General features: G+C 46.5%; 1 protein-coding gene across 2 annotated transcripts; it reads right to left on the reverse strand.

The window, feature by feature from the left end:
- Window positions 1-45: 45 nt before the first annotated feature.
- Window positions 46-27,572, reverse strand: USP49 (ubiquitin specific peptidase 49). Of its 2 annotated transcripts, XM_085561225.1 has the most exons (8): window positions 27,490-27,572; window positions 17,778-26,489; window positions 13,110-13,226; window positions 10,571-11,948; window positions 8,728-8,932; window positions 7,091-7,199; window positions 4,647-4,852; window positions 46-2,206 (listed from the first exon to the last, which is right to left on the reverse strand). In XM_085561225.1, exons 4-8 carry the CDS (start codon window positions 11,921-11,923, stop codon window positions 2,043-2,045), a joined length of 2,037 nt encoding a protein of 678 aa, XP_085417351.1. In that variant the 5' UTR covers window positions 11,924-11,948; window positions 13,110-13,226; window positions 17,778-26,489; window positions 27,490-27,572; the 3' UTR covers window positions 46-2,042. The 2 variants fall into 2 exon arrangements, with proteins under 2 accessions (XP_085417351.1, XP_085417350.1); XM_085561224.1 differs by lacking the exon at window positions 17,778-26,489.
- Window positions 27,573-27,829: the final 257 nt, after the last annotated feature.

Raw genomic sequence — 27,829 nt, forward strand, 5'->3', positions numbered from 1 at the left:
CAAAGGAGCAAAAAGGGAGGAAGAAAAACGCTTGGAGAGCTTCCCTGCCTGAAAACTGAATTTTTTTTTTTAAAAAAAACAACTCATATTTTTTGATCACTTAAAAAAAATAACCCAGATTAACAGACATCAGTTGTAATATTCAGATTAAAAGGTGAAATGTGAACAGCCAAACCCCAAAATTACAAAAAACCACACCTGAGGTGCAACTGTAGAAGTGACTGTAAAAAGTCCAGCTAAGGCTCTTTTTTTTTCCCCCACAGAATTCCCAAAATCAGGCTGATTTCAGATACAGACTTTTTGTTTTTGCAGCTTTTCCAGCACCACGTGGAATTTGGGGTTTCACATTCCTCCCCCTGGGTGGCCCTGCAGGAATCCCCGAATAAATGACTTTTTTTTACTGATTTTTCACCCCAAAAGCAGTGACATTGCCACCACGCCATTCCCCTGAGGAAAAACAGCCACATTTGTACAAAAAAAGGGGAATTTCCCCCCAATTCCAACTCCTGCTGCCACAGCTTTTGGAAACTTTTCCCAGTCCAGGGGATGCCAGCAGAAACCTGGAGCTCAGGTTTTGGTTTGGCTGCTGGAGGTGCCACCCAGGGACATTCCTGGGGGTTTTCTTGGGTGTTAAAACACATTTTTGGGGGGGTTAAAACTTATTTTATATGTGCTAAATCCCATTTTTGGGAGTAAAACCCCATTTTTTGTGGGTTTAAACCCCATTTTTTTTTGTGTGTGCTAAAACTCACCTTATGTGTGTTAAAACTCGTTTTTGAGGATGAAAGCATTTTTGTGTATCAAAACACATTAACGGAGGTTAAAACCCATTTTTGGGGTTAAACTCCATTTTTGTTGTGTGTTAAAACCCACCTTATATGTGTTAAAACCCATTTTTGGAGGTTAAACCCCTTTTTCTCCACGGCAGAACTCCATGAAAATCCCATTTTTGAGGGGATTTAGCTGCCAGCTGAGTTCAGGCCAAAGAAAACCCTGGAATGTGGCACAGAAATTGGAGTTCCAGGGGCAGCATAGGGAGGAGTTGAGAGGAATTCCAAGTTTTTCCAGCAGGAAGAGCTCTGGGATGCACCAGGCCACTCAGGGGTCCTGTGCCAGTTCCTCTTGGAGCTGGAGCAGGATTTTTAGGGATTGGGGGAGTTGATCCAGGGGGATTCTCCTGTTTCATTCCTCTTTGACAAGGGATGGATGAACAGCATTGAACTTCATCATTCCATGGTCTTTTGGAGCCAAAAAGACTCTCAAAACCCCAAGATTCTGCCCAAAATCAGAACTGCCCAGCTCCAGAAGGTTCTCCAAGCATCTTGCTGTGATCCCATCCCAGCCCTGATCCCATCCCTATTTCCCTGATCCCAGCCCTGCCCCAATTCTATTCCTACCCTGATCCCATCCCAGCCCTGATCCCATCCCTGTTTCCCTGACTCCATCCCCGTTTCCCTGACCCCATCCCTGTTTCCCTGATCCCATTCCTGCCCCGATCGCATCCCCATTTCCCTGACTCCATCCCTGTTTCTCCAATCCCATCCCCGCCGTTCCCAGAGCAGAGGCAGCTGTTCCATGCTCCCATCCCCATTTCCTGCCCCCATCCCCGTTTCCCCGATCCCATTCCTGCCCTGTTCCCATCCCCGTTTCCCTGATACCATTCCTGCCCTGATCCCATCCCTGTTCCCGTGCTCCCATCCCCGTTTCCTTGATCCCATCCCCATTTCCCCAATCCCCGTTTCCCGCTCCCATCCCCGTTTCCCGCTCCCATCCCCGTTTCCCGCTCCCATCCCCATTTCCCCAATCCCCGTTCCCCGCTCCCATCCCCGTTTCCCCGATCCCCGTTCCCCACTCCCATCCCCGCTCCCATCCCCGTTCCCCGCTCCCATCCCCGTTTCCCCGATCCCCGTTCCCCACTCCCATCCCCGCTCCCATCCCCGTTCCCCGCTCCCATCCCCGTTTCCCGCTCCCGCTCCCGTTCCCCGATCCCCGTTCCCCGCTCCCATCCCCGTTCCCCGCTCCCATTCCCGCTCCCGTCCCCGTCACGGGTTCTGTGTGGCGAGCAGCCGAGCCTGGAGCCGTTCCTGGGGGATGCCGGCGCGGTGCGGCGCTCGCTGGGTGTAGAACAGGATGTAGGCCTGCGTCCTGCACACCTCCTCCACGCTGCACACGTTCAGCTTGGAGTCGTTGCAGTGCACCCAAAATCCTGGAAAAGGGAAAGAACAGCTCTGAGCTTGGAGTCGTTGCCGTGCACCCAAAATCCTGGGAAAGGGAAACAGAGCTCTGAGCTTGGAGTCATGGCAGTGCACCCAAAATCCTGGGAAAGGGAAAGAACAGCTCTGAGCTTGGAGTCACTGCAGTGCATCCAAAATCCTGGAAAAGGGAAACAAAGCTCTGAGCTTGGAGTCACTGCAGTGCACCCAAAATCCTGGAAAAGGGAAACAAAGCTCTGAGCTTGGAGTCACTGCAGTGCACCCAAAATCCTGGGAAAGGGAAACAAAGCTCTGAGCTTGGAGTCACTGCAGTGCACCCAAAATCCTGGAAAAGGGAAAGAACAGCTCTGAGCTTGGAGTCACTGCAGTGCACCCAAAATCCTGGGAAAGGGAAACAAAGCTCTGAGCTTGGAGTTGTTGCCATGCACCCAAAATCCTGGAAAATGGACAGAACAGCTCTGGGCTTGGAGTCACTGCAGTGCACCCAAAATCCTGGGAAAGGGAAACAAAGCTCTGAGCTTGGAGTCATGGCAGTGCACCCAAAATCCTGGAAAAGGGAAACAAAGCTCTGAGCTCAGGCAGCATCCATGTGGATTTTGGAACTGCTCACGTGGGAAACTCCCACAGCACAAAAGGCACCTCTGTCCCTTCCCCTGAGCTGCAAAATTGGTTTCATATAATTTTAAGTCTAGTTTTTAGATAACTTTAAATATAATTTTAAAATATAATTTTAATATAATTTTATATAAATATAACTTTTAAATATAATTTTAATATGATTTTATATAAATATAGCTTTAAATACAACTTTAAAATATTATTTTAAAATAATTTTATATAAATATAATTTTAAATATATTTGTAAAATATAATTTTAATATAATTTTAAATAACTATAACTTTAAATATAACTTTAATATATTTTTATATAAATATATATTTAAATATTATTTTAATATATAATTTTAGATTATTTATATATATTATATTTTAAAAATAGAATTCTTAATATAATTTTTTGCTTTAGAAATATCAAATCATCATTGAATCAAGCCAAAACTTCCCAAATTTCCATTCCCAGGAAAACAACAACCAAAAACCCCAAAAACAAATGACAAAAATGATAAAACAACAACCAAAAAAACCCCCAAAACAAACGACAAAAAATTATAAAAAAAATAGGAATAAAGGAAGACAAACTAATGAAAGGCAAGGAGTGAATCCCAAGGAAGTGGAATCCTTGGTGGGGGAGGATTCCAAAGGAGGGAAAAGCCAAGGAATTCCCACCATTCCCAGGAAAACAACAACCAAAAAACCCAAAAATAAACGACAAAAAATTATAAAAAAACCCAAAAAACAAATGACAAAAAATGATAAAATACAGGAAAAACAAACTACTGACAGGCAAGGAGAGGATCCCAAGGGAGTGGAATCCTCGGTGGGGATTCCAAAGGAGGGAAAAGCCAAGGAATTCCCACCATTCCCACCAACTAAACAACAAAAACCCCAAAAACCCCCAAAACAAACGACAAAAAATTATATAAAAAAACCAGGAATACAGGAAAAACAAACTACTGCAAGGCAAGGAGTGGATCCCAAGGAAGTGGAATCATGGGGAGGGTGGACGATTCCAAATGAGGGAAAAGCCAAGGAATTCTCACCATTCCTGGGAAAACAACAACAAAAAAACGCAAAAAGCCCCCCAAAAAAACCAACAAAAATTATAAAAAAAAATAGGAATACAGGATTAAGAAACTACTGCAAGGCAAGGAGTGGATCCCAAGGAACTGGAATCCTGGGGGGAATGGATTGGGGGGGGGATTCCAAAGGAGGGAAATGCCAAGGAATTCCCACCATTCCCAGGAAAACAACATAAAAAAAAACCCACAAAAAAAGACAAAAAATTATAAAAAAAAATAGAAACACAGGAAAAACAAACTACTGCAAGGCAAGGAGCGGATCCCAAGGAAGTGGAATCATGGGGAGGGCGGACGATTCCAAATGAGGGAAAAGCCAAGGAATTCTCACCATTCCCAGGAAAACAACAACAACAAAAAACCCCAAAAAACGACAAAAAAATATATAAAAAAACAGAAACACAGGAAAAACAAACTACTGCAAGGCAAGGAGCGGATCCCAAGGAAGTGGAATCATGGGGAGGGCGGACAATTCCAAATGAGGGAAAAGCCAAGGAATTCTCACCATTCCCAGGAAAATAACAACAAACAAAACCCCCAAAAAACGACAAAAAAATATATAAAAAACCAGAAACACAGGAAAAACAAACTACTGCAAGGCAAGGAGCGGATCCCAAGGAAGTGGAATCATGAGCGGGGGATTCCAAAGGAGGGGAAAATCCAAGGAATGGCGAAGAGGGGGAGAGGATTGGGGTGGTTTCGTGGTTTGGGATGGGGACTGGCCCCGCTCACGCACCTCCCTCGGTGTTGTAGCAATAGGCCGTGTAGTGTCCTGAGCCGAAGCCCTTGCCGTGGTGCATCACCACGGCCGAGAGGTCGTAGACGCACGTGCCCGAGGCCAGCGAGGGCTCCGAGTCCCGGCAGCAGTAGGGCTCCATGTTCAGCACCTGCTCGAAGAGCACGTGCACCCCGATCTTCTCGCGGTGCTTGCGCTCAGACCACCTGCCAACACAAATCCCGCGCTCAGGGGGCTCCCGGGGAAAGAATCCGGGGGGTTTCGGCCCGAAATCCACTCCAGGAAACTCTCAAATACACAAATCCCACAGAGTGAGCTAATCCGGGGGTTTCGGCCCGAAATCCACTCCAGGAAACTCTCAAATACACAAATTCCATGTTCAGGGGGCTCCCAGGGAAAGAATCCGGGGGGTTTCGGCCCGAAATCCACTCCAGGAAACTCTCAAATACACAAATCCCGCGCTCAGGGGACTCCCGGGGAAAGAATCCGGGGGGTTTCGGCCCAAAATTCCCTGTGGGAAACTCTCAAATACACAAATTCCATGTTCAGGGGGCTCCCGGGGAAAGAATCCGGGGGGTTTCGGCCCGAAATCCACTCCAGGAAACTCTCAAATACACAAATCCCACAGAGTGAGCTAATCCGGGGGTTTCGGCCCAAAATCCACTGCAGGAAACTCTCAAATACACAAATCCCGCACTCAGGGGGCTCCCGGGGAAAGAATCCGGGGGGTTTCGGCCCAAAATTCCCTGTGGGAAACTCTCAAATACACAAATTCCATGTTCAGGGGGCTCCCAGGGAAAGAATCCGGGGGGTTTCGGCCCGAAATCCACTCCAGGAAACTCTCAAATACACAAATCCCACAGAGTGAGCTAATCCGGGGGTTTCAGCCCGAAATCCACTCCAGGAAACTCTCAAATACACAAATTCCATGTTCAGGGGGCTCCCAGGGAAAGAATCCGGGGGGTTTCGGCCCGAAATCCACTCCAGGAAACTCTCAAATACACAAATCCCGCGCTCAGGGGGCTCCCGGGGAAAGAATCCGGGGGGTTTCGGCCCAAAATTCCCTGTGGGAAACTCTCAAATACACAAATCCCACAGAGTGAGCTAATCCGGGGGTTTCGGCCCAAAATCCACTGCAGGAAACTCTCAAATACACAAATCCCGCACTCAGGGGGCTCACAGGGCAAGAATCCGGGGGGTTTCAGCCCAAAATCCATTCCAGGAAACTCTCAAATACACAAATTCCATGCTCAGGGGGCTCCCAGGGAAAGAATCCGGGGGTTTCGGCCCGAAATCCACTCCAGGAAACTCCCAAACACACAAATCCCACACTCAGGGTGCTCAGCCCTGAGTTCCACCCTGAAATTCACTGCAGGAAACTCCCAAACACACAAATCCCACAGAGTGAGCTAATCTGGGGGTTTTGGCCCAAAATTCCCTGTAGGAAACTCTCAAACACACAAATCCCACACTCAGGGTGTACAGCACAACCAAATCCAGGGGTTTTGCATCAAGATTCCCTGTAGGAAACTCTCAAATACACAAATCCCACACTCAATGCTCAGCATAAACAAATCCGGGGGTTTCACCCCAAAATTCACTGCAGAAAACTCCCAAACACACAAATCCCACATTCAGCGCTGCTCAGAGTGAACTAATCCGGGGGGTTTCACCCCAAAATCCCCTGTAGGAAACTCCCAAACACACAAATCCCACACTCAGGGTGTACAGCATAACAAAATCTGGGGGTTTTGCCCCAAAATTCCCTGTAGGAAACCCCCAAACACACAAATCCCACACTCAGGGTGTACAGCATAACAAAATCTGGGGGTTTTGCCCCAAAATTCCCTGTAGGAAACCCCCAAACACACAAATCCCGCACTCAGGGCGCTCAGTGTCACCAAATCTGGAGGTTTCACCCCAAAAAACTTATGGTTTTTATTTTAGACGGGGCCTCCTCCTCCCACTGCTGCTTCTTCTGCAAGGTGGGGTCTCCTTTCATTGATGATTTTTATTTTAGGTGGGGTATTTTTGAGACAGATTTCTCCTCTGACCACCTTTAAAATCCTCAGTGCTACCAATAAACCCCACACACACCCACCCGAACAACTTTAGAGACTTTTCCTCTTATTTTGAGCTTTTTCTGCTTTCTATTCAACAGCCAAAATTGGCACTGAATTCTCTCAACCTCCCCTCTTGCACTCAGCTCACTGACTTCTTCCGGGCTGCCTGCAACCTCGAGGAAAACCCGAAGAAATTAAGGATTAAAATGCACAAAATATTAAATTGTGGCAGGAAAAGCCCCCTACAAAGGGGCAGCACGAGGGGGTTTCACAAATCTGGTGGCCCAGATGTTACACAGATGCTTTCAGCAAGAACTGAAGGTATTTAAAAGCCCATTTTTGGTCACTTTTCCCCCAAAAATCCAGGGCCCAGTGCCTCACCTGAAGCGTTTAAGGTGCAGCCGGAGGACCTGAGGTAGTCTGTAGATCAGCAACTGCTTTTTAGCTTCACTCAGAACAAGAGGTTTGGGAGAAGATTTTCGCCGTTTGCCTGGCAAAAAAACCCCCAAAAAACCCCCAAGGCAAAGATTATCAGGATTCTGTTAATTCCCCAATGAGAGAAACCAGCACAGGGTAAAATATATTTATTTTTTTTCCAGCACAGGGATAAACATTTCAGAGTTTCTGTGGGGTTTAAACTCTCCCTGCTCCTCATCACACAAACATTTGTCACCTCGGAGTGACAAATCAGAGTTTTTCCTGCTGGAAAAACACCAGGAATGTTGAGCCAAAGTTACCCTGGGCTGCAGCAGCTCTGGCAAGTGAATTCCAGCTCACAAATATTCGATATTTTATTCTCTCTGCTGCTTCGAGCTTCTCACAGAAGCATTTTAAAAATGTTTCCAGCAACAGCAAAGCTGGAAAAGACGAAGAATTCCTCCCTCCTCTTCCCAGGAAAGGCTGGAGCAGAAGGGGACAGGTGGCTGTCAGAGATCCCAATTAGCACTGCACCTGTTAATTGGATTTGTCCAGCTACCACTCCTGGAACTTGGGGCCTTTTCCCCGACTCTTTCCAGCTGGAAAATGCTTCCCGAGCCATTCAGAATTCCTTAAAAGCCATTCAAAATTCCTCAACCATTTAAATTCCTTAAAAGCCATTTGGACTTCCTCCACCACTTAAATTCCTTAAAAGCCATTTGGAATTCCTTAAAAGACATTTAAAATCCCTAAGCCATCTAGAATTCCTTAAAAGCCATTAAAATCATTCCAGAACTCCTTAAAAATCATTCAGAATTCCTTAAAAATCATTAAGAATTCCTTAAAAGTCATTCAGAATTCCTTAAAAGCCACTTAAATTCTCTTAAGTGATTTCCAGAATTCCTGAGCCATTTAGAATTCCTTAAAAGCCATTCAGAATTCCCTAAAAGTAGAATTCCTCAGCCATTCAGAATTCCTTAAAAGTAGAATTCCTTAAAAGCCATTTAGAATTCCTTAAAAGCAGAATTCCTCAGCCATTTATAATTTCTTAAAAGCCATTTATAATGCCTTAAAAGTAGAATTCCTTAAAAGCCATTCAGAAGTCCCTAAAAGTAGAATTCCTTAAAAGCCATTCAGAATTCCTTAGAAGTAGAATTCCTCAGCCATTCAGAATTCCTTAAAAGCCATTCAGAATGCCTTAAAAGCAGAATTCCTTAAAAGCCATTCAGAATTCCTTAAAAGCAGAATTCCTCAGCCATTCAGAATTCCTTAAAAGCCATTCAGAATTCCTTAAAAGCAGAATTCCTCAGCCATTCAGAATTCCTTAATAGCCATTCAGAATTCCTCAAAAGCCATTCAGAATTCCTTAAAATCCACTTAATTCCCAAACATTAATACGAATTTCCATTCTCCTTCCTCTCGGAGAACCGAAGCAAGCCGCGTTCAGAACGAAGCCGAGCTCTCCCAGTTTGAGGGGCAGGATTTATTCCAGCCTCTGCTCCAAGCACATCAGGGACGATTTCCCAGCACTCCGGGAATATTTCCCAGGCTGTGGAGTGTCCCTGGCAGGGGACGGTGGCAGGGTGGATGGTGGCACTCACTGTTGCACTGGTCACAGGCGTAGATCCTCCCCTCCAGGGCTTCTGTCTCGGTGAATTTGGCCAGCATCTCGGTGAGCAGGCACTCCGCCTGGGCCACGGGCAGCAAACCCTTCTCCAGGGCGTGGTACCGCTCTGGGAATTCCAGGGAAAGGTCCCAGAAGGGCTCCACCGTGTTGGATTTGTAGTTGCATGTCGTGCAGGTGACCTGGGACGGGGACACAGGGACGCACGGAGCTGGGTTTGGTTTGGAGTGTGAAATGTGGGGAATTCTCCCAGTTTTGGGTCGTCCCCAACCGATTGGTGGCCAAAAGGGTCATCAAATCTGACTCCTGCACAGCAAACCCCAAATTCTCCTGGTGTATATACCAGGAGAAGGTGCTGCTCCAATCTTGGGAGGCAAAAAACCACAAGGAAAAGGGTTTTGGTGCTGTAAAATGGATTTGAAATCTTTTTGTAGGGTTATGAGATACTCCCAACTGGGAGGGAGACAAAAGGGTCATCAAATCTGACTCCTGGCCCTGCACAGCACACCCCAAATTCTCCTGGTGTATCTACCCATGTCTCACAGGAGGAGGTGCTGCTCTGAGCTTGGGGGGAAGAAAACACAAGGAAAAGGGTTTTAGTGCTGTAAAATGGATTTGAGATCTTGTTGTAGTGTCATTGGGGATTAGGATCATCAAATCTGACTCCTGGCCCTGCACAGCACACCCCAAATTCTCTTGGTGTATCTACCCATGTCTCACAGGAGGTGCTGCTCTGACCTTGGGGGGAAAAAACCACAAGGAAAAAGGTTTTAGTGCTGTAAAATGGATTTGAAATGTTTTTATAGGGTTATGAGATATCCTCAACTGTGAGGGAGCCAAAATGGTCATCAAATCTGAGTCCTGGCCCTGCACAGCACAACCCAAATTCCCACATTTGCATCTCTCCTTGTCTCACAGGAGGTGTCACTGCCCCAGTCTTGGGAGGCAAAAAACACAAGAAAAAGGGTTTTAGTGCTGTAAAATGGATTTGAAATCTTTTTGTAGGGTTATGAGATACTCCCAACTGGGAGGGAGACAAAAGGGTCATCAAATCTGACTCCTGGCCCTGCACAGGGCACCCCAAATTCCCCACATTTGCCTCTATCCATGTCTCATTGGAAGTGTCACTGCTCCAACCCTGGGAGGCAAACAAGTTTAGAATTAAACACAGGATTTGATTTGAGACTTTAGAAAAGGCTTCCAAACTTAGGTGCTAGAGGCAAGAATGTGAATTTATAGTTTAGAGACAGGTTAAGCTAAGTAGAGGAAAGTTTAGAGTTTTAGAGTACAGCATTGTAGGTTTGCGTGTCATAACATGATTGGCCAGAAAGTTTACACTGAGCATGAGTCCATCACACAGAATATTTAAAGATTGGGTCAAAAGCATAAATATCCTTGTTAGCAGTGTTTTAAAGGGGGGAAATGATGCCTCAGGTTTTGGCTTGTGTATTTATTTTTTTTTTGTCCAACCTCATCATGTTCTTCCAAGGCACAGAAATAACACCAGAAAGGGGCAAAAAAAAAAGCAAGGGCACCTTAAAAACACATTCAGACCTTAAACCCAGGAAAAACGGGGAAAAAAACAGGTAGAAGAGAATGGAAAAATGGATCCGTGCAGGTCTGTGCAGAAGTGGCAGAACTGAAGTGAATTTGTGCTAAATGTGACAAAGATGGAAATGCTGGTACCTGCACAGCAATTCAAGGGATTTTTTCCTCAGGAATTGGGAATTCCTAAGAGACTCCTAAATGGGATCCTCAACATGCAGATCCCTCTGCTCCTCGGTGTGAACAGCCCTCACTGTGAAAAAGCAATTCCATACCTGGCTGAGCAGCTGCCCGTGGAAAATGGTGTTGACCACCTTGAGGACCTGCTTGGTGAGCTTCCTCTGCGAGAAGGGGATGAGGATCCTGCGCTTGCTGCCCTCGGACTCCAGCTCCTGCTGGACCTTGTCCAGGAGCTCGCAGAGGAACTCCTGGGCGTCCTGCTGGTCGTAGCCGCGGAAAGCCGGGATCAGGCTCCACACGGAGTGCAGCATGGCGAAGGGGGACACCAGGGCCCACTTGCCAGACCACATCACCCTGAACAGGGTGTGCAGCTCGTGGCAGAGGGAGATGTGCTTGGAGCTGGGCTCCTTGGGCTGGATCAGCTCCAGGCTCCTGCTGATGGAGGAGCCCCCGTTCAAGCCGGGTGGCGAGCTCTGCGTGCCCGCCTTGTCCGGCTTCCCCGGCTCGTGAGCGGCGGCCCCGTTGGCCAGCCTGCCGGGCATCCTGGCCCTGCCGTTCACAGTTTTAGCTAAAAGTTCTTCCGTTTCACAGAGATCAAGAGTCAAGAAACATTCTCGGAACTTCTGGAGGTGGCTGAGCACCTGCAGGATGGAGTTCATGTAACAAGTGTTGCCCAGGTTCCTCAGCCCCGTCACCCCGGGCGTCATCAGGGGCTGCCGGCGGATGGAGTAGAACTGCTTCAATCTGCTGCTCTGCACCTGCCTTGAGGTAGGGGAAGCTGTGGCCACCTCCCTGAATTTCCTTGGGATCAAGCTCTCCCCGTGCACGTGGGACAGCAGCCTGGCGCTCTTCCTCGGCGGCGTGCTGGCCAGCTCCTCCAGGAGCTGCCTCTTCATCTCCTGCCGCCGCTGCCGAGCCGCCTCCTTCTTCTTCTCCAGCTCCTCCATCTGCTTCTTCTCCTTCAGCTTCAGCTGTCCCCGGGAGCTCTTGTGGAACCAGGTGCGCAGGGCCCTCGCCAGCAGGGCCTGGCGCCGGTGCCACAGCGCCGTCAGCATCTGGGACTGGCCCTGGGGGCTCCTCCTCCTCCAGGAGTCCTCGGGCAGCGCCGTGGAGCGCAGCGTCCTCCCGCCCCTCTGCCCCTTGATGGCCACCAGGGAGCTCCTCAGCAGCTTCAGGTCGCCCTCGGGGTTGTCGTTCAGCACGTAGTCCTGGCAGAGGTAGCAGAAGACGTAGAGCTCGTGCACCTCCATGGCCAAGGGGTGCTGGGTCTCCTGGAAGTGCCTCAGGGCGTGCTCCTCGATGTAGCGCCCGCAGGCCACGTGCGAGCACTTGAGGCAGGCCCAGAGCGACTCGGTGGTGTGGCACTCCACGCACTGCCACTTCTGCGGGTTCAGGATCGAGTGGTCCTGGGCGAGTCGTAGCCGCCCCACATGTTTGCATCTATCCATGTCTCACAGGAGGTGCTGCTCCGACCTTAGGGGTAAAGAACACAAGGTTTTAGGGTTGGGACATGGATTTGAGATCACATTGTAGGGTCATTAGGATCATCAACACCCCAAATTCCCTACATTTGCATCTATCCATGTCTCACAGGAGGTGCTGCTCCGACCTTGGGGGCAGAAGAACACAAGGTTTTAGGGTTGGGACATGGATTTGAGATCACATTGTAGGGTCACTGGAAGGGTTAGGATCATAAAATCTGACTCCTGGCCCAGCACAGCATACCCCAAATTCTCCCTGTTTGCATCTATCCAAGTCTCACAGGAGTTGCTGTTCCGACCTTGGGGGTAAAGAACACAAGAACACAAGGGAAAAGGGTTTTAGGGCTGGGACACAGATTTGAGATCACATTGTAGGGTCATTGGAGGGATTAGGATCATCAAATCTGACTCCTGCCCTGCACATCACACCCCAAATTCTCCTGGTGCATCTATCCATGTCTCACAGGAGGAGGTGATACTCCGACCTTAGGGGTAAAGAACACAAGGTTTTAGGGTTGGGACATGAATTTGAGATCACATTGTAGGGTCATTGCAAGCGTTAGGATCATCAAATCTGACTCCTGGCCCTGCACAGCACACCCCAAATTCCTCACATCTGCATCTATCCATGTCTCACAGGATGTGCTGCTCTGACCTTGGGAGGCAAAAAAACACAAGGAAAAGGGTTTTAGTGCTGTAACACAGAGCTGAAATCTTTATGTAGGGTCACGGGATATCTCCAATTGGAAGGGAGCCAAAAGCATCATCAGATTTGACTCCTGGCCCTGCACAGGACACCCAAAATTCCCCACATTTGCATCTTAATCTTCCAATTCCAGCTTCAGGTAATGAAGTCATGGACCCCAAGTGTGCTTCTCCCCAACTCCCTTTTGTTTCCATCTCTCAGGGAGGTGTCCTCGATTCCCAGGCCTGGAGAGGAATTGTTTTTTTGGAAAAGTGGGAAAGCAGCAGCTGACGTTGTGTGTGGAATTCAGAGTTACACACTGAAGAACTGCAGGATGCTAAATGCAAACTCCTAATTCTTGATAAAAGATTGGTTTGATAGAAGATCCCCAGTGAATTGTGGATCCTTTTCCCAGTCCCTCCAAGGCTCTGGGGGCACAGGGAGGGCTCGGAGCCTCGGGTTACTCACGGAGTGCAGCTCACACATCCTCTCCTCCGCCGGGCGCGCAGCAGCCCCATCATCCTCCCACAGATCCCGGAGAATTTAATTACTGGGAAGTCCTCCCTGCCAGGCAGCTTCAAAGCCCTGGAGAGAGAGGGGAAAATATCCTGGTGATGCACAGAAACCAAGCCTGGAACACTGGCAGGAGCATCATTAACCCCTCAGTGCAGAACTCAATTTATCCCGGAAATAATCCTCTGGAATTCCCTCCGAATCCTCAGATGTCGACACCAAAATTCCATTTTATTCTCTGCTTTTTTTTTTTTCTTTTTTTTTTTCATTTGAGCAGGCTGTAAGAATCTGTTGATCACATGGAGCCTCTTCGTGGTGAGGCTTTTGTAGTGGATGACCCAACATATGGCAGAGGGAAAAAATGGGAGTCAAAAAAAAAAAAAAAAAGCAACAAAACAGGAGGAAAAAACGTGCCCCTCCTCTGATCACTTGGATTTTTGGCTGCTTTGACTGCCTGGTGACAGACAGGGGGAGGAGAAGGGGGAAAGATCAAAAAAAGAAAAGCTGTGCTCAGTTAAATTTCATTTCTAGGTGGTTTTTCCAAGCAAGAAAAAGGAAGCAATGAGGAGTTGGCAGGTGGAAAGTGCAACAAAATAACCACAGAGGAGAGAAAAATGGGAAAAACGGGGAAAAAAAACAGGTAGAAAAGAATGGAAAAATGGATCTGAGCTAAGTTAGTTACACAGGGGCCTGGCACACAGAATATGTGGTTAAAACATCATTTTATGAGGTGTAAAGTTGAACACCTGCCAAAGCTTTGAGGCAGGGATTGATCCCTCACCAGCATGGGTGGGCAGGGTCCTGGCCAGGTGAAGGAAATGCATTTTTAGTGGCCCCAAATGACACAAATTTGCTTTAATTATCACTTTTATCAGTGCTGGTGCTGTGGAGGATGGAATCTCTTAGAGAAAAATCAAAGCTCTTCAGTTCTTCCTCCTGGACTCCACTGCAAGCTCAAGTGGCCACTTCAGAACCTAAAGAGCCGCTGAGGTTTTTATTTAAACCAGAAATTCCCACATTTCCCTTGGGCTGGGCTCACTCCCGAATCCCAAGATGTGGAAAGGGTTTTGGAAATCCTCACCTAAACAAAGGATTGGTTTGGTCTCTGTTTTGCCAAGTTGGAAAAATCCCTTCCTCACCTTTTTATCTCCCTGAGCCTTTTTCCCCCCTCCTCTTTCCTCTTAATTTTCCTCCTCAGGTGTGGATATAAAAATCATGGAATTTTATTTAGAATCCTTAACCCCAGCGAGAGCAAGTGGCAGAAATTCCAGCTTGCAGGAGTGCAGACACTGTGGTAACATTGACAGCCTTCATTTACATAAAAGAATACTAATTATGTTGTATCATCAACATCTGTGATTCTGCTCACTGCCATATGCGACAGTGTGGGGAATTTAACCCTTCAGCCTCCTCAGCACACCCGATTCCTACTTTGGAACAAAAAATAACCCTGAAAGATGGGATTTTTTAAGGGATTCATCAAACAGCTGGTTGCTCACGGGCTCTGTGAAGTGTAATTTTCAAAAAACACAGAATTTCTCCTCAATTCCCAAGGAGGAAGAGCTGCTGGGTTCTGCAGGGTCCCACAGCAGAGCCAAGGAATTACAAAAAAAAAGCAAAAACAACCAAAACCAGATTAAGGAATCCCGTGTGACATTACAGGGGATAAATCAGCAGCTTTTTGTCAACTGCTTTGGCTTTTCCTGTGCTGGGCCAGGAGATTTCCTGCTTGGAAAAGGGAAGGGATTCCAAGTCAGCTGACAAAGCAGCTTTGTGATGTCCAAATTCAGGAATTCTCAGCACAAAAACACCTTTGATGCTGCGTTTGATATTCCCCTCTTCTCTTTAGGTAGCCACAGATAATCCCCTCACAAATCCAAGCTGTAATTCCACATCTAAGCGAGGAAAAGAAATTGTGTTTATTTAACCCCAAACCACTTTGAACAGGATTTTCCTCGAAAGTGAAGCTTCTCCACCCACCACGCTTCAGAGCTCTTCACATCCAACATTTCTCTTGCTGACTCATATTTTTGACTCTTTCCATGAAAAAAAAAAAACATAAAAAAGGATTGGAATAAACCCTCACATGTTCCAAAGGCAGCTGGAGCAGCTGCAGGTCCAGCCCTGCACACAGCACAGAGTGAAATAAATCCCTGGAAAAGCTGGCACAGCACTAAGGAGAGGAGTTTTCCTCTTTTTTCCACAAAAAAACCGTGGTGACAATCTCCTCCCAGGAACAGAGAGCTGCAGCTCCCAGTGGGAATCCCAAGGTTGGGATTAAAAGGGGAACAGGATTTGTGAGTCAGAAGCACGAGGCGAGGGAAAAACCAAACCTCAAAATAAACCTGGCAGAGATCACAGGGCTGCAGCTGCTCCAGAAATCCCAAACTGGGATGGGACAAGCCATGAGCAACACTGGGATTCCAGGATGGGGAATGAACACCTTGGATTTCAAAAGTTCTGCAAAGGAACACTCCGAGCTTTGCTCTTTGTAATTAGCAGGTTTAACTCTTGGGTTTGCTTTTTTTTTTTTTTCCCCTCCATAAAAGCTGATTTTGAAGGAATCTCTAGAAAATCTTTCTTTTCTCACCTACTTAGATCTTTTCCAGAGAAGGGATGGGGAAGGAAAAAAGGGAGAGGGGGAAAGAAGAGGGAGAAGGGGAAAATCAAAAGAGGGAGAAGGGGAAAAAAAGAGGGAGAAGGAGAAAAAAGAGGAGAAGAGAAAAAAGAGGGAGAAGGGGAAAAAAGAGGGAGAAGTGGGGAAAAAAAAAGAGGGAGAAGGGGGAAAAAAGAGGGAGAAGAGAAAAAAGAGGGAGAAGGGGAAAAAAGAGGGAGAAGGGGAAAAAAGAGGGAGAAGAGAAAAAAGAAGGAGAAGGGAAAAAGAAGGAGAAGGAATCACTTGGTTGCTCTGCATGGAGGTGGGAAAAAAAAAAGAGGGAGAAGGAATCAAATGGAGCCCTGCAATCCATTAAAGATGAGTAAAACTGAAAAAAAAAAAAAACAGGGAATAAAAGCAAAATAGGGGCATTAGTTCAGCTAATAACATTTTAGAGCCTATTTGAAAACTTCTCACCTTGTAAATCACTTAAACACTGGGGCAAACCCCATTTTCTTGCCTTGCATGGCTCAGAATCCTGGAAAAAAACCCTCAGAGCGAGCTCCTCTAACAGCTCCCAGAACCAAATGCAGCAGCAACAATTTGGCTGCTGCCCCTAAAAGAGAGTTACAAGAAACCACCCCGAGCTCATTCTGCTCCTTTGTGCCATTGTTGCACGTTTGGAACCTGATTAAAGCCATCTGCAGGCATCTGGTGACAGCAGCTACTTTCTTTTTCTAAATAAATCTGCAAGAAGCCAAAAAAAGAAAAAATAAGAAAAAAAACCCAAAAACAGTCCAGGAGCCGGGTGCTCAACCCTGGAGTGATGCTGCTTTTATTTGTCCAAGAGATGATTCCAGAATAAATAAGAGAGCAGAAACTCCTAGCAATCATCTGCCAGGACAGGTGGGAAGCTCAGATTGAAGGATTTTTTTTTTCACTCATTCCTTCATCCCTCTCCTGGGAATGGCAGAAGTGAAGCACAGAACCAGTTGGGAATTGGTGTCACATTAAATAAAGCACATTTGGGGGTTTTTTTTCACATTTTTTGCAGCACTGTAGGGAAAAAAAAAAAATCCTTGGATATTCTTGGTTTCCATCAGAACTACGTCAGGAATAGACAGAATTTGGTCAAATCATAGTGGCAGGACAAGAGGGATGGCATCAAAATGAAAGAGGGAAGGTTTAGGTTGGATATTGGGATGAAATTCTTCCCTGGGAGGGTGGGGAAGGGCTGGGATGGAATTCCCAGAGCAGCTGTGGCTGCCCCTGGATCCCTGGAAGTGTCCCAGGCCGGGCTGGAGCAGCCTGGGACAGGGGAAGGTGTCCCTGCCCTGGTGAGCTTTAAGATCCTTTCCCCAAACCATTCTGGGATTCTATGGAATAAGCTGAAAAACCCTGTGGAATAAGCTGAAAACCCCTGTGGAATAAGTTGAAAAACCTGTGGAATAAGTTGAAAAACCCTGGATACAAAACCCAAGCACTTCCCACCCTCCCACCCCAATAAACCATTTTTTTTAATGCACAACTCTCCAATTGCTGCTGCAAACACACCAAAATGGAAATCTGGGGATATCAGAGAGCTCTCCAAGAATTCCACAAAAATAGTAATTAAATAATTTTTCCCCTGATTGTTTTCACCTCTCTGTTTGTGAGGCACCAATTATTGAACCAGATGTGCAAATGCTAACTTGTAACCTGAGCTGCCCAAAAAAAACCCAAAAAAACCCAGGGAATAAAATCCTGCTCCAACATTCCCATTCCAGTTCTGGCAGGAGCTGTCCCAGGAGGCAAAATCCTTTATTTATGAAATTCCAGAATGACTGAGGTTGGAAAAACTTTGCTGTGCCTGATCCTCACCCATCCTCACACATTCCTTGGACACCTCCAGGGATGGGGACTCCAAACCCCCCTGGGCAGCTCCTTCCACGCAGAAATTTTGCTTTTCCCCACGCTCTTGAACCATTATTATCCCACTAAGCACATCCCATTTATCAGGAAATAAATTAAAAAAAAAAAAACTTTACCCAGCTGTGCCAAATTCCAGCTCTGGAGCTTGAGGAAAACAGGATTTTCCTGCCAGGTTTATGGAGTCCTCCTGGTTAATTCCAACTCTGGAAGTGTTAAAATTCTTCCTGGGAGCTCCCAAAATCCACTCAAGGCTCCAAGAATGAATTGTCAGGAATCAGTTTTTAAAGAAATACAGAAAAAAACCAACCAAACCCCAAAAAAAGAGTGAAAAAAACCAAAGCACATGGATAAGGAAAATCCTATTCCCTGCACTGGCAGCATTCCTGGTGGGAATAAAGAGGATTCCTGCAGGATTTGTTTGTCTGGATCCTGTCAGGAAGATGAAATTGGCAGATTTTGGTCCATCTTTGACTTTAGAGCACAAGAAATACAAAAATAAAGCATTTTCAGGTCCAACCTCCACATCAACCAAAGTGCTCCAGGTAAATGAGGTGCTCAGGAAAGGAGTCCCAGGCATAAAAAACCTCTTTTCCTTAAAACTCTGGAATTCTGAGCACTTCAGAAAAACCTTTAAGGTCTTCAAGACTTTAAATACAACTTGGGTTCTTGTGCAAAGTGGAATGTGCTGGTACCTCACTTATAGGGAAAAGGGAATTAAATATTCCCATTCCTAAAGGCTGGAATGGATAAAATAACCCAGACCTGCCTTTTTGTTTGTTTGTTTGTTTTGTTTGGGTTTTGTTTGGGTTTTTTTTGTTTGTTTTGGTTTTTTGTTTTGTTTTGTTTTTGTTTTGGGGGAACTGGTGGAAAAAAATCCCCTCCCTCTGCTTTTCCTGGTGAATTCCAAGGAGTCAGAGAAGGCACCAAACTCTTTTTGGGTTGGTTGGGAGGGAAATTTATGACTCCACCAAAAGCCTTGGCCTCTTCCAAGAGCTGGAATTCCAGCTCCACACAAAGGGCTGCACATGTGTCTTCTATTCACATTCCTTCCTGAAGATCCCTGGGAATGGAGCAGGGTTTGGAAATAATCATGGAAAAGGCAAAGAGGAGGTGAAATCCTTCAGCCCACAAAGGGATGAGTTGCTGTGTGCTTGCACTGCCATGGGAGTTGGAAGTTTTTAACATTTAAAGCATTTTAAAGAAGAAATTTTGAATATTCCTATTGAGGCAAGCTCAATTTCTCATTGGAGCGATGAATAAAATGACTAAAACCTCAATTTTTAATTTTCACCTCTTGACCTCAGCTTCAAAACTCCATTTCCAGGTGAAATATTGTCTCTACATTCCTTAGAGTCACTGAAAACAAACAAATAAGATCCACATTCTACAGACACCTGAAGATGTGGGAATTTTTATTTATTGACCTAGGATGTTAAAAAGCATAGTTCAAATGCTATTTGTGTCATAGTTCACAGCTTTCTAAAAGTTAATTTCTCTAAAACCCCTTCTCCTCTTTCTTTCCATCCAGGTTTTATTTTTGGGATGGTTTTTGGAAGGGTAAACAAGATGGGAAACAGGAGCTGAAGGATGATCTGGGCATTAAAATGATTCACAGCATTCCTGAACCACTCCAATCCTCCTGGACCTGTCCAAAGGGAAGGAATTCCCAGCAATTCCCTGCTGCAATTCCCTGCTGGAATTCCCAGCAATTCCCTGCTGCAATTCCCAGCAATTCCCTGCTGGAATTCCAAAAATTCCCTGCCTCTTCCATCTGGAAAAGCCTGAAGCAATTACAGCAAAACCCCACAAGTGGAATTATCATCCTGGAGCAGGAAAAAGAATTAGAACAGGCTGAGAGCTGATTCTGATTGATAAAAAAGTTCTAATTTCACTTTACAACCAGCTTGGCACAACCTGGGAATTCCCAAAGAATTCTGCATCCACAGGGGTGACAAGAGCAGAGGGTGATGTCCCAAATTCTGAGGTTTTCCACTCAAAAATCCCTCCGGGAGCAGCTCACTTAGAGCAAGCAGGAGAGGAGTTTGAAGGGGACAAAATCAGCAGCACTGACTCCAAATCTGTTGGAAATTCACTTTTTTTTGTGTCCCCCATCCCCAAACTGTCAGGATTCACACCAAACCCAGCATCTTTGCTTCCTTTCACACTTCCCACTGCCCACGGAATAATGAACCAGGGACAGATGAAATCAAATCATCCAAAGCAGGAGCAGAGATCAGCAGCCTTCCCTCAGATTCCCACTTTTTTTTTTTATCATTCCTTTAAATCACAGCCTGCCACACAAATCCCGAATTTTCCAGCCCGCTGGAAGCATTTTTGCTTTTCCCCACTCTCTTGAACCAGTGTTATCCCACTAAGCACATCCCATTTATCAGGAAAAAACACATCCAGGGTTGAGCTTCACAGCAACAGTTCAGAGATTATGAATTCAAAATCCCAAAAATCAGTCTTTTCACAGGGAAAATCCTACTCCAATTCCAATCCAGCTTCCCAATAACAAAACACCCAGCATCATTTTGGACTTGATCACCTTAAAGGTTTTTTTCAGTTCCAACCATTCTGTGACTGCAAAGGCAGAGCTGGTTACATCCTGACCTCGAGCACCTCCAGCATTCCCAAATTCTGGGTCAAAATTTGCAGGGAATTTCAGTGAGACAGAATTTGCAGGGAATTTCAGTGAGATGAAGCCCAAAGACTCCCGTGGCACGGGGAGGAGGGAATTTGGCAGCTGCAGCACCTCGGGCTGCCCTGGCTGCCGCAGGGATTGGGGAGCAGAGGAATCCCAGCCTCTGGCAGGATCCCTTTGTGACAGACACAAAGAGGGATTAGAGCACGCAGCCAGCACTTGCTGACTTTTGGGGACTCCTCTGCTGCTCTTTTTTGGAACCAAACTCAGCTCCAGGCTGGTGAAATCCCTGCTGGATTAGGAAGGAGCCCATCCTGGGAGCAGATCTGGTCACAGCATCTCCGAGGCCACGCAGCAGCAGCAAGGCTGTGCCTGGTTCTCTCCCCAGGCAGAAAAACAGAGAATTAAAATAAGAAATAACAATTCCACAGCAGAAAAACAGAGAATTAAAAGAGGAAATAACAATTCCACAGCCTGGGCTGCAAGCAGGGAAGGAGCCTCCAATGCCTTCAGCATCCCGAGACAAAAATAACACCAGGTTTTCCCAGCCCTCTCCATAATTTGCTTTGCCAATCAATTATTTGGGGGTTTTTTAACCCTAAATGAGTGAGGCAGAACAGCAGAAAATTTTCTGTGGGTTTTACAACAGCAGATAATTTCTGTGGGTTTTTTAAATGGGTAAAAATCACAGCCATTTATGCCATTTATCCAAGCACAGAGAGGGTTTTGCTGTTTGATTTGTCTGCCCAGCAAACCCCAAGGTGCTCAGTGGGATTTCTGTACAGGATCCATAAGAATTCCCACATGGAGAATGCTGCTGCGTGCCCAGCTCTGGAAATAGAAAATCTCTGAGCCCTCCACTTGGAACCCTGGGGCTCCACCAAGGGCTTCTGTGTTTTCTTGCCAACAAAGAATTAAGGGATTTACACATCCTCTTCCCCTGCTCAGCTGCTGGGCCTGGTTTGTGCTGGGAAAAGCCAATCCCTGCTCTTCCTCAGTGTCCAGACAGAACTCTGAAGTAAATAAACCTCAATTTGTTAAAAATAAAATACAACTAAAATTTGTCTTTTCAGCCCCAGCCTCAGGCGAGGTCTGCGCCTCTGTTTTTTGGTACAAAAGGAAGAATTTCACCTTTCCCTGATGGAATCATTCCTGATTTGCATGTGAGGCATCCTGCCCTGGCTGAAATGCTGTTTCATTTCTGAGTTGCAGGATGTGAGCGGTGCCTTTGTGCTGCCCCCAGGCCGAGGTCGGAAGCAGGACCCCGATTTGGGAACTGGCAGGTTGTTCACCTTCCTTAAGAACCACAGCATCTGTTTTTTTAATAAATTATCCTCCTAAGAGGTTAAAGTTCATCCCTTCAATTTGTCCTGAGATGAAACAACAGGACGAGGAGAGTAAAGAGGGAGAGGTGAATTTGGGTTGGATGCCACAAAAAGCTGTTCCTAAACCTTCAAATTTTAGGATAAACAGGATATTTCCTTATTATTCTAACCCATTTCCACATTATCCAAACCAGCAGGAAAAGAGCACAACAAATTCCAAAAGAGATTTTTTTTTTTCCACCCCCTCTTTGAAAGCCATTTGCTGTTTCCACTCTCCATTGTGAATATTTTATTTCCTCCAAATAAAATATTGGAGGAAATAAAATATTTCATCCTCTGGTGAGCAGGATCTTAATTCCTGCTCTGCTTCAGGTGAATTAACTATTCTTAGTTAAATAGATTTGCTTCTAGTCTTAGTCTGATGACAGATTAACTCCTGACTGGTGGGATTAGGGATTTACCTCTGGAACTAAATCACTTTTGAATCTGAGTTAGAGCCATTAGTTCTTTCTAGCTCAGCTGAACAGCTTTTAGTGCCTCTTTTGTGTTTTTGAAATTATGATTAAACATCATTAAATCCAGGCTCAGGGCTCTTTCTCACAACTCCAGGGAATAAACAGTTGATTTCAGGTTTTGTTTTTAAGAATAACAGAGTTTTACATGGATTTTTTTTTTTCCAGCATAATTAATGCCATTCTAATAATGGCGTTTTTTCAGCATAATTAATGCTGAAAAAAAGGCAGCAGCCAGTACTCACCTCAGGACACTTTTAGGATTTCAGGGAAACAAAAAAAAGGGAATAAAACCCCCAGTGGTCCATCCTATCAGGACACTTCTAGGATTTCAGGAAAAAAGAAAAATGGGAATAAAGCCCCCATTGCTCACCTCAGGACACCTTTAGGATTTCAGGAAAAAAAAAAAAAAAAAGGGAATAAAAACCCCAAAGCAGCACCCAGTGCTTCTCTTAGGACACTTTTTAAGATTTCAGGGGGAATAAAAATGGGAATAAAGCCCCCAGTGCTCACCTCAGGACACTTCTAGGATTTCAGGGAAGCAAAAAAAAAAGGGATTTAGGATTTCCAGCTAAAATCCACTTATCCTTTCCTCACCCTGCCCTGCCCAGCTCCTTCCACACCACTTTTATTTCAATCCCAACCCCTCCAGGTGTCTTGGGAGCTTTTCCAAGGCGGGCAGAGAGGGGCAGGATGCAATTAGAGAATTAGAGGACAGCATTTCTTCATCAAATCTAAAAATCTAAAACCTCCCACTGCAAAGGAGCAGGGAAACGCTGTCCCAAGGCAGAGCTGCTCCTGCAGGGGATGGATTTGGTTTTTCCAGGGAATAAGGGCAGAAATGCACTAAAGCTTTGCTGCAATAAATTGTTGTTTTGAAAAACAAAACAAAAAAAAAACCACCAAAAAATCATCCCTGGCTCTGCTCAGAGAGGGGGAAAAAACAAAAAACAGGTTTGTTTTTTTTTTGTTTTCAGTGCGCACAGAGGTTGAGTGTGAAAGTTTTTGTGGTTGACACCACCCTCCCCCAACAATTATTTCCTTTAAAATCCAAGTTATTTAGAGATTCCAGCCTTGTGGGGGGATCCCTGTTCTTGAGGATGTGTGGTTTTTTTTTTCCTTTGGCATTTCAGTCAGCAAACTCCCTAAAAGTGCTGCAAAAACATCTCCTCAGTCAGGATTTCTTTGAAATAATCCATTTGTCACCACTGACACGTTCCACAAGCCACATTTCGGAGGAACTCGGAGCTGTCACATCCCTGGATTGCAGCTCTCTGTCTCCATTTGGAAAAGCTGCTAAAAGCTGAATTAGAGAGACCAGAGAAGTGGGGAAGAACAAGAAAAACTCCTGCTTTTCAGTTATTTTTTACTTCCTCAGCAAAGCCAGACTTCTCGGTGAATTACAGCATAATTAGCTAATTAAAGGAAATCACCTAGCCAGTGTTCTTTCAAAAAAAAAAAAAATCTCCAGGTAGGTCCCCAACAGTTTGCTGTTTTCTGAGGGATTTCAGCTGATTTGTCACCAACTGGAGGTGCAACAGCTCACGTGCTCCTCATTATCATCTTGCAAGCTAAAAGCTCATTAACAACAATTAGGAAAAATATAGAAACTTGGCAGCTTTGTGTTCTTTTCTGCCTACTACAGACACTCCTTAATGCTGTTGCAAAAAGGGATTTTTTTTTTTTTCCCTTTCACAGCCAGCATAACAGCGGGTTTTAATCTGAATTTTCCTCAGTGCACCAGGATATCAATTACAGCAAATAGACAAATAATCAGCTTTAGTTCACCTAAAATCCCATCCCAAAGACACAGGCAAAGGGCAGAATTTCACCTCCAGTTTGATCTCCTCTCCTTTTTCATCTGTTTTGTTTTCATGGGGTGTTCTGGCTGCTCTGTGCTGGAATTCCCTGGCTCCTGAGCCACAAAAGCCTCACCTGATCCATCTTCGAGCTAAAATCTCCTAAAACCCCCAGGAAAAAAGCATTTGTGGGCACACAGGGAAACCTCAACCAACGACCCAGATGTTCTCAGCTCCGAATGGGATTTTTAAATAATTTCTGTTCAACAATTTGGATTTGCTCAGCTTTCTTAGGAGCAAAGACTCGTTAAGGGTTTCACACTAATGAGGGACCTCTTTTCTTGCACTGGAATTCAAGGGGGGCTTTTTTCTGGACAAGAGTCTGGGTGAAAGGGTTTGGGAAGGGTGAGGATTTTGGGAAGGGTGAGGATTTTGGGAAGGGTAAAGTGTTGTATGAATATCAGGTTACTGAGATAAAATCTCCCAAGATTTCATTCCTCAAAGGGGAAAAAATAAAATCCCCCAGCAACAAACCAAACAACCCTTGATGAAATATTCAAGCTGAAAACCACAAGTGCTGTTAAATCAAGTGAGGAAAGTTCTCATTCTCACCAGAGAGGATTCCAGCAGAAAATAAAGGGTTGGAGGGGAGACCTTTGGAACAACCCCATCTTCCCATTCCTCCTGACCTCAACCACAGCTCCCAGTTACAGGTAAAGTTCTCAGTCAACTTATTTATTATTTCTCTGTTTATTTCTAACCATTTTAAACCAAACCCCTCTGTTTTGTTAGGGGCAACTACAGAAAACCTTTCACATTTCCCCAAAGCTAAAAACACTCAGGACGGAATCCACACTTAGACACCAGCAGCTGAATTTTGTAGTATTTTTTAGAATTTTGTATTATTTTGAAGTATTTCCATTTGTTAACTGCCCTAAACCAATCCATTAACATCTTCTGAGGGCTGAGAAAACACTAAATTTCACTTTATGAGTCCCAGCAGAAGCCCTGTGACATTTCAGCATAAAAACAGTTAAGGGATGGGGGAAAAATAATAAAAAAAAAAAGCCAAGAAAAACAGGATCTAAAAGGTATTTTCAGTCCTTTATATTGAATAAACCACTTTTGGTGCTGAGCAAGTGCTTCTTGTCACGTGTTTGGAGGTGCTGAGACAACACAGGGCTGCTTAAAAATAATAATTAACAAGTGAGTGTGTTTTAGCACTGAGGAAAACAACCTGCAGCGTGTGATGTGGGCAGAGCTGCAGCAGCCACAAGAAATCCTCTGCAAAAACAAAAAAAGACACCCAGAACCTGAATGTGCTTTTTTCTCTTTTTTCTGTCCCCACTGAGCAACTGTCAGCACTCCAGTCCCAACCCAAACCAGCCCCAGCACACGAGGCTGGTCCCAAATTTCTCCATCCTCACAAGGCTTGGGCCACATGGAGCAGGAATTGCAGCAAGAGATTCCTTCCTAACAATCCTTGGCCACACAACAGCCAGAAAAAAAACCCAGTTTGGGCTTTTTTGGCTCTTTTCTAGCCCCTAACCCATTGCATGTGTGACTATTGTCCAAGCCTCACTCCTGAACAAGCAAAATTCTCTTGTAACCAACCCAGCTTGCACAAAACCCGGAATTATTCCACGCTGGGAAAAAAAATCTGCCAACTTCCAAACACCCTTTCCCACTTGGAGTCAGCTCGTATTCATTGGGAGAATGATCAGGGGAGGAATAAATGCACATTTATGGTTTGCTGAAAGCTCGGAGACATCAAATGCTGCTCACGCTTGACACATGACTCCAAAATATCTGCACCCAGCCTGTTCTCAAGGCAATTAAAAACACCAAATAAAACCCCAAACGCTTTTGTTGCTCTTTTCCTTTCTGGGTTTTTAAATATCACCCAACCTCTCTGACCCTGCATCAACCACAGGAACCCCCCCAGGGCAGCTGGCCAAAGCAGAGCAGCCGAATTTGGGTGAAAATTCCACACGGGGCAGCTCCCAACATTTTACAGCAACACTTAATCCAAGTTTAATCCACACAGGGAGTTTTTTAATTCACAATTCCGCTCGTTTATCCCCTCTCATCCTCCAGCTCTTCCTCCCATCCTCATTCCCACATCCCAGCCACGTTCCCTCAGCTGCAGCTCAGCTCTCAGCCCTCTCCACACCACCTGATTTTTTTTTTTTTTTTTGCTTCCAGCCCCACAAAATCATCCCTTTTAATCCACTGCTTTCTGCCTTTCTTCCTCCCAAGAACGCCTGGCTGCTGCATTAAAAAATTCCCGCTGAAATCCATCCGTTTTTCCCTGGAATCGCCACCTCCTTCCCCGGGCTCCAGGAGCATCTTTTCCCCCGAGGCAGCGGAGCGTGAAAGGACCAAATTTCGCATCGTTTCACACCAGACGAGCCCAGCCACTCCAGGCATCTCTCCCCGACTAAAAACTACAGCGAAGAACTCCGCGAAGTCAAGACAACTTCCCACTCTCCCAGCTTCAATATTTCGGGATAACGGGATGCTTTCCCCCACGCCGTTCGACCTGGAGCTGTTTTGACACAAGGATCAAGCTCGTTCCCTACGTGTAAAGCGATTAAAAGGCGATTTTTTCCCCTAAAATCAGCAGCTTTTCCAGCGCTGGATTCCCGTTTTTAAGGGCTCGGTTATCCCAAATCCGTGATTCCCGTGGCTCCGGGAGCCCTCCTGGCAAGGGGGGACCCTCTTGGAGAAGTAAAAAAGGAGATTTTGGAGCAGATTTGCTGCCTGGAGATGACCCCAAGCCCTCCCCCGGCTCAAGTTCAGCTTTTCCCCCCTTTTGAGGACACAACCGCACGGATTTTTAAGGTGTTTTTTTCCCTAAATAAACACAAACCCGCACCAATTCCCCCCGTTTTCGTGCCCTTTCCCCATTCCAGCTCAGCGCAGAGGTTTAAAGGGAGTTTTTAAAGGTTTGTTTGGTTTTTTTTTTCCCCCTCCTCGCAGGAAAGCCACGACCCCCTCAGGGTTTTGGGGAAGGGGGAGAGGGTCCCGGGAAGGAGGAGGTGGAAAGGGATTTGGGGGGTTTTAGGGAGGGGAGGATAAAGGGGAGACGGGGGAGGATAAAAGGGAGCCGGGAGAGGATGAAGGGGAGTTTAGAGAGGGGAGGATGAGGAGGAGTGGGGGGAGGATGAAGGGGAGTAGGGGGAGGATGAAGGGGAGCGGATCCCGAGGATGAGGGTGGGGGGGGAAATGTGCAGAGAGGGGAGGATGTTCCCTCAACAAAGGCAAAGTTCCGGAGCCGCCGAGCCCGGCGCGGGGGTCCCGCCCGCACACAAAGGCGGCGACCCCCGCCATGGATGGAGAGGAGGAGGGTGACGGGGTCCGCCTCAGCCCCCACGGAGGAGGGGAGGGGAGGGTGTCCCTTTGACGGGGGGGAGCAGCAAAGACCCCTCCTCTCCTCTGCTCCTCCTCAGCGCCTGCACCCCCGCGCCCCTCAGTCCCTCCCTGCCCTCACGAGGGGTCGCGTCCCGCGTGTGCCCCCCCCCCCCCGCCCCGTCCCCTTTATTTACCGCCATCACCAGCACGCGCGAGCTGTCACCCAGCGCGAGACGCCCCGGCCGGCCACGCCCCCCTCCCCGCCCATTGGCCGCCGCGCCCCGCCCCGCTCTGCCATTGGCTGCAGCGCGCGTCACTCAACGCCAACACCCTCCTCCCTCTCCGCCGCTTACACCGGTTGCGTAGCGCGGCGCGCAGGTTAAGCCAGCGGGTGTTTACGGTGCTGGCGTAGCGTACGCAGCTCGCTGGCGTAGCGTACGCCGCGGAGGGCAGAGCGGCGTCGGGGCGTACGCAGTGTGCGCAGCCGGCAGGGGGCGCTGTCGAACGGGCGGCGGGGGGGGCGGGCCGGCGCGG

This window comes from Lonchura striata, chromosome 26, assembly GCF_050655825.1.
Source record: "Lonchura striata isolate lonStrDom1 chromosome 26, ASM5065582v1, whole genome shotgun sequence".
Lineage (NCBI taxonomy): Eukaryota > Metazoa > Chordata > Aves > Passeriformes > Estrildidae > Lonchura > Lonchura striata.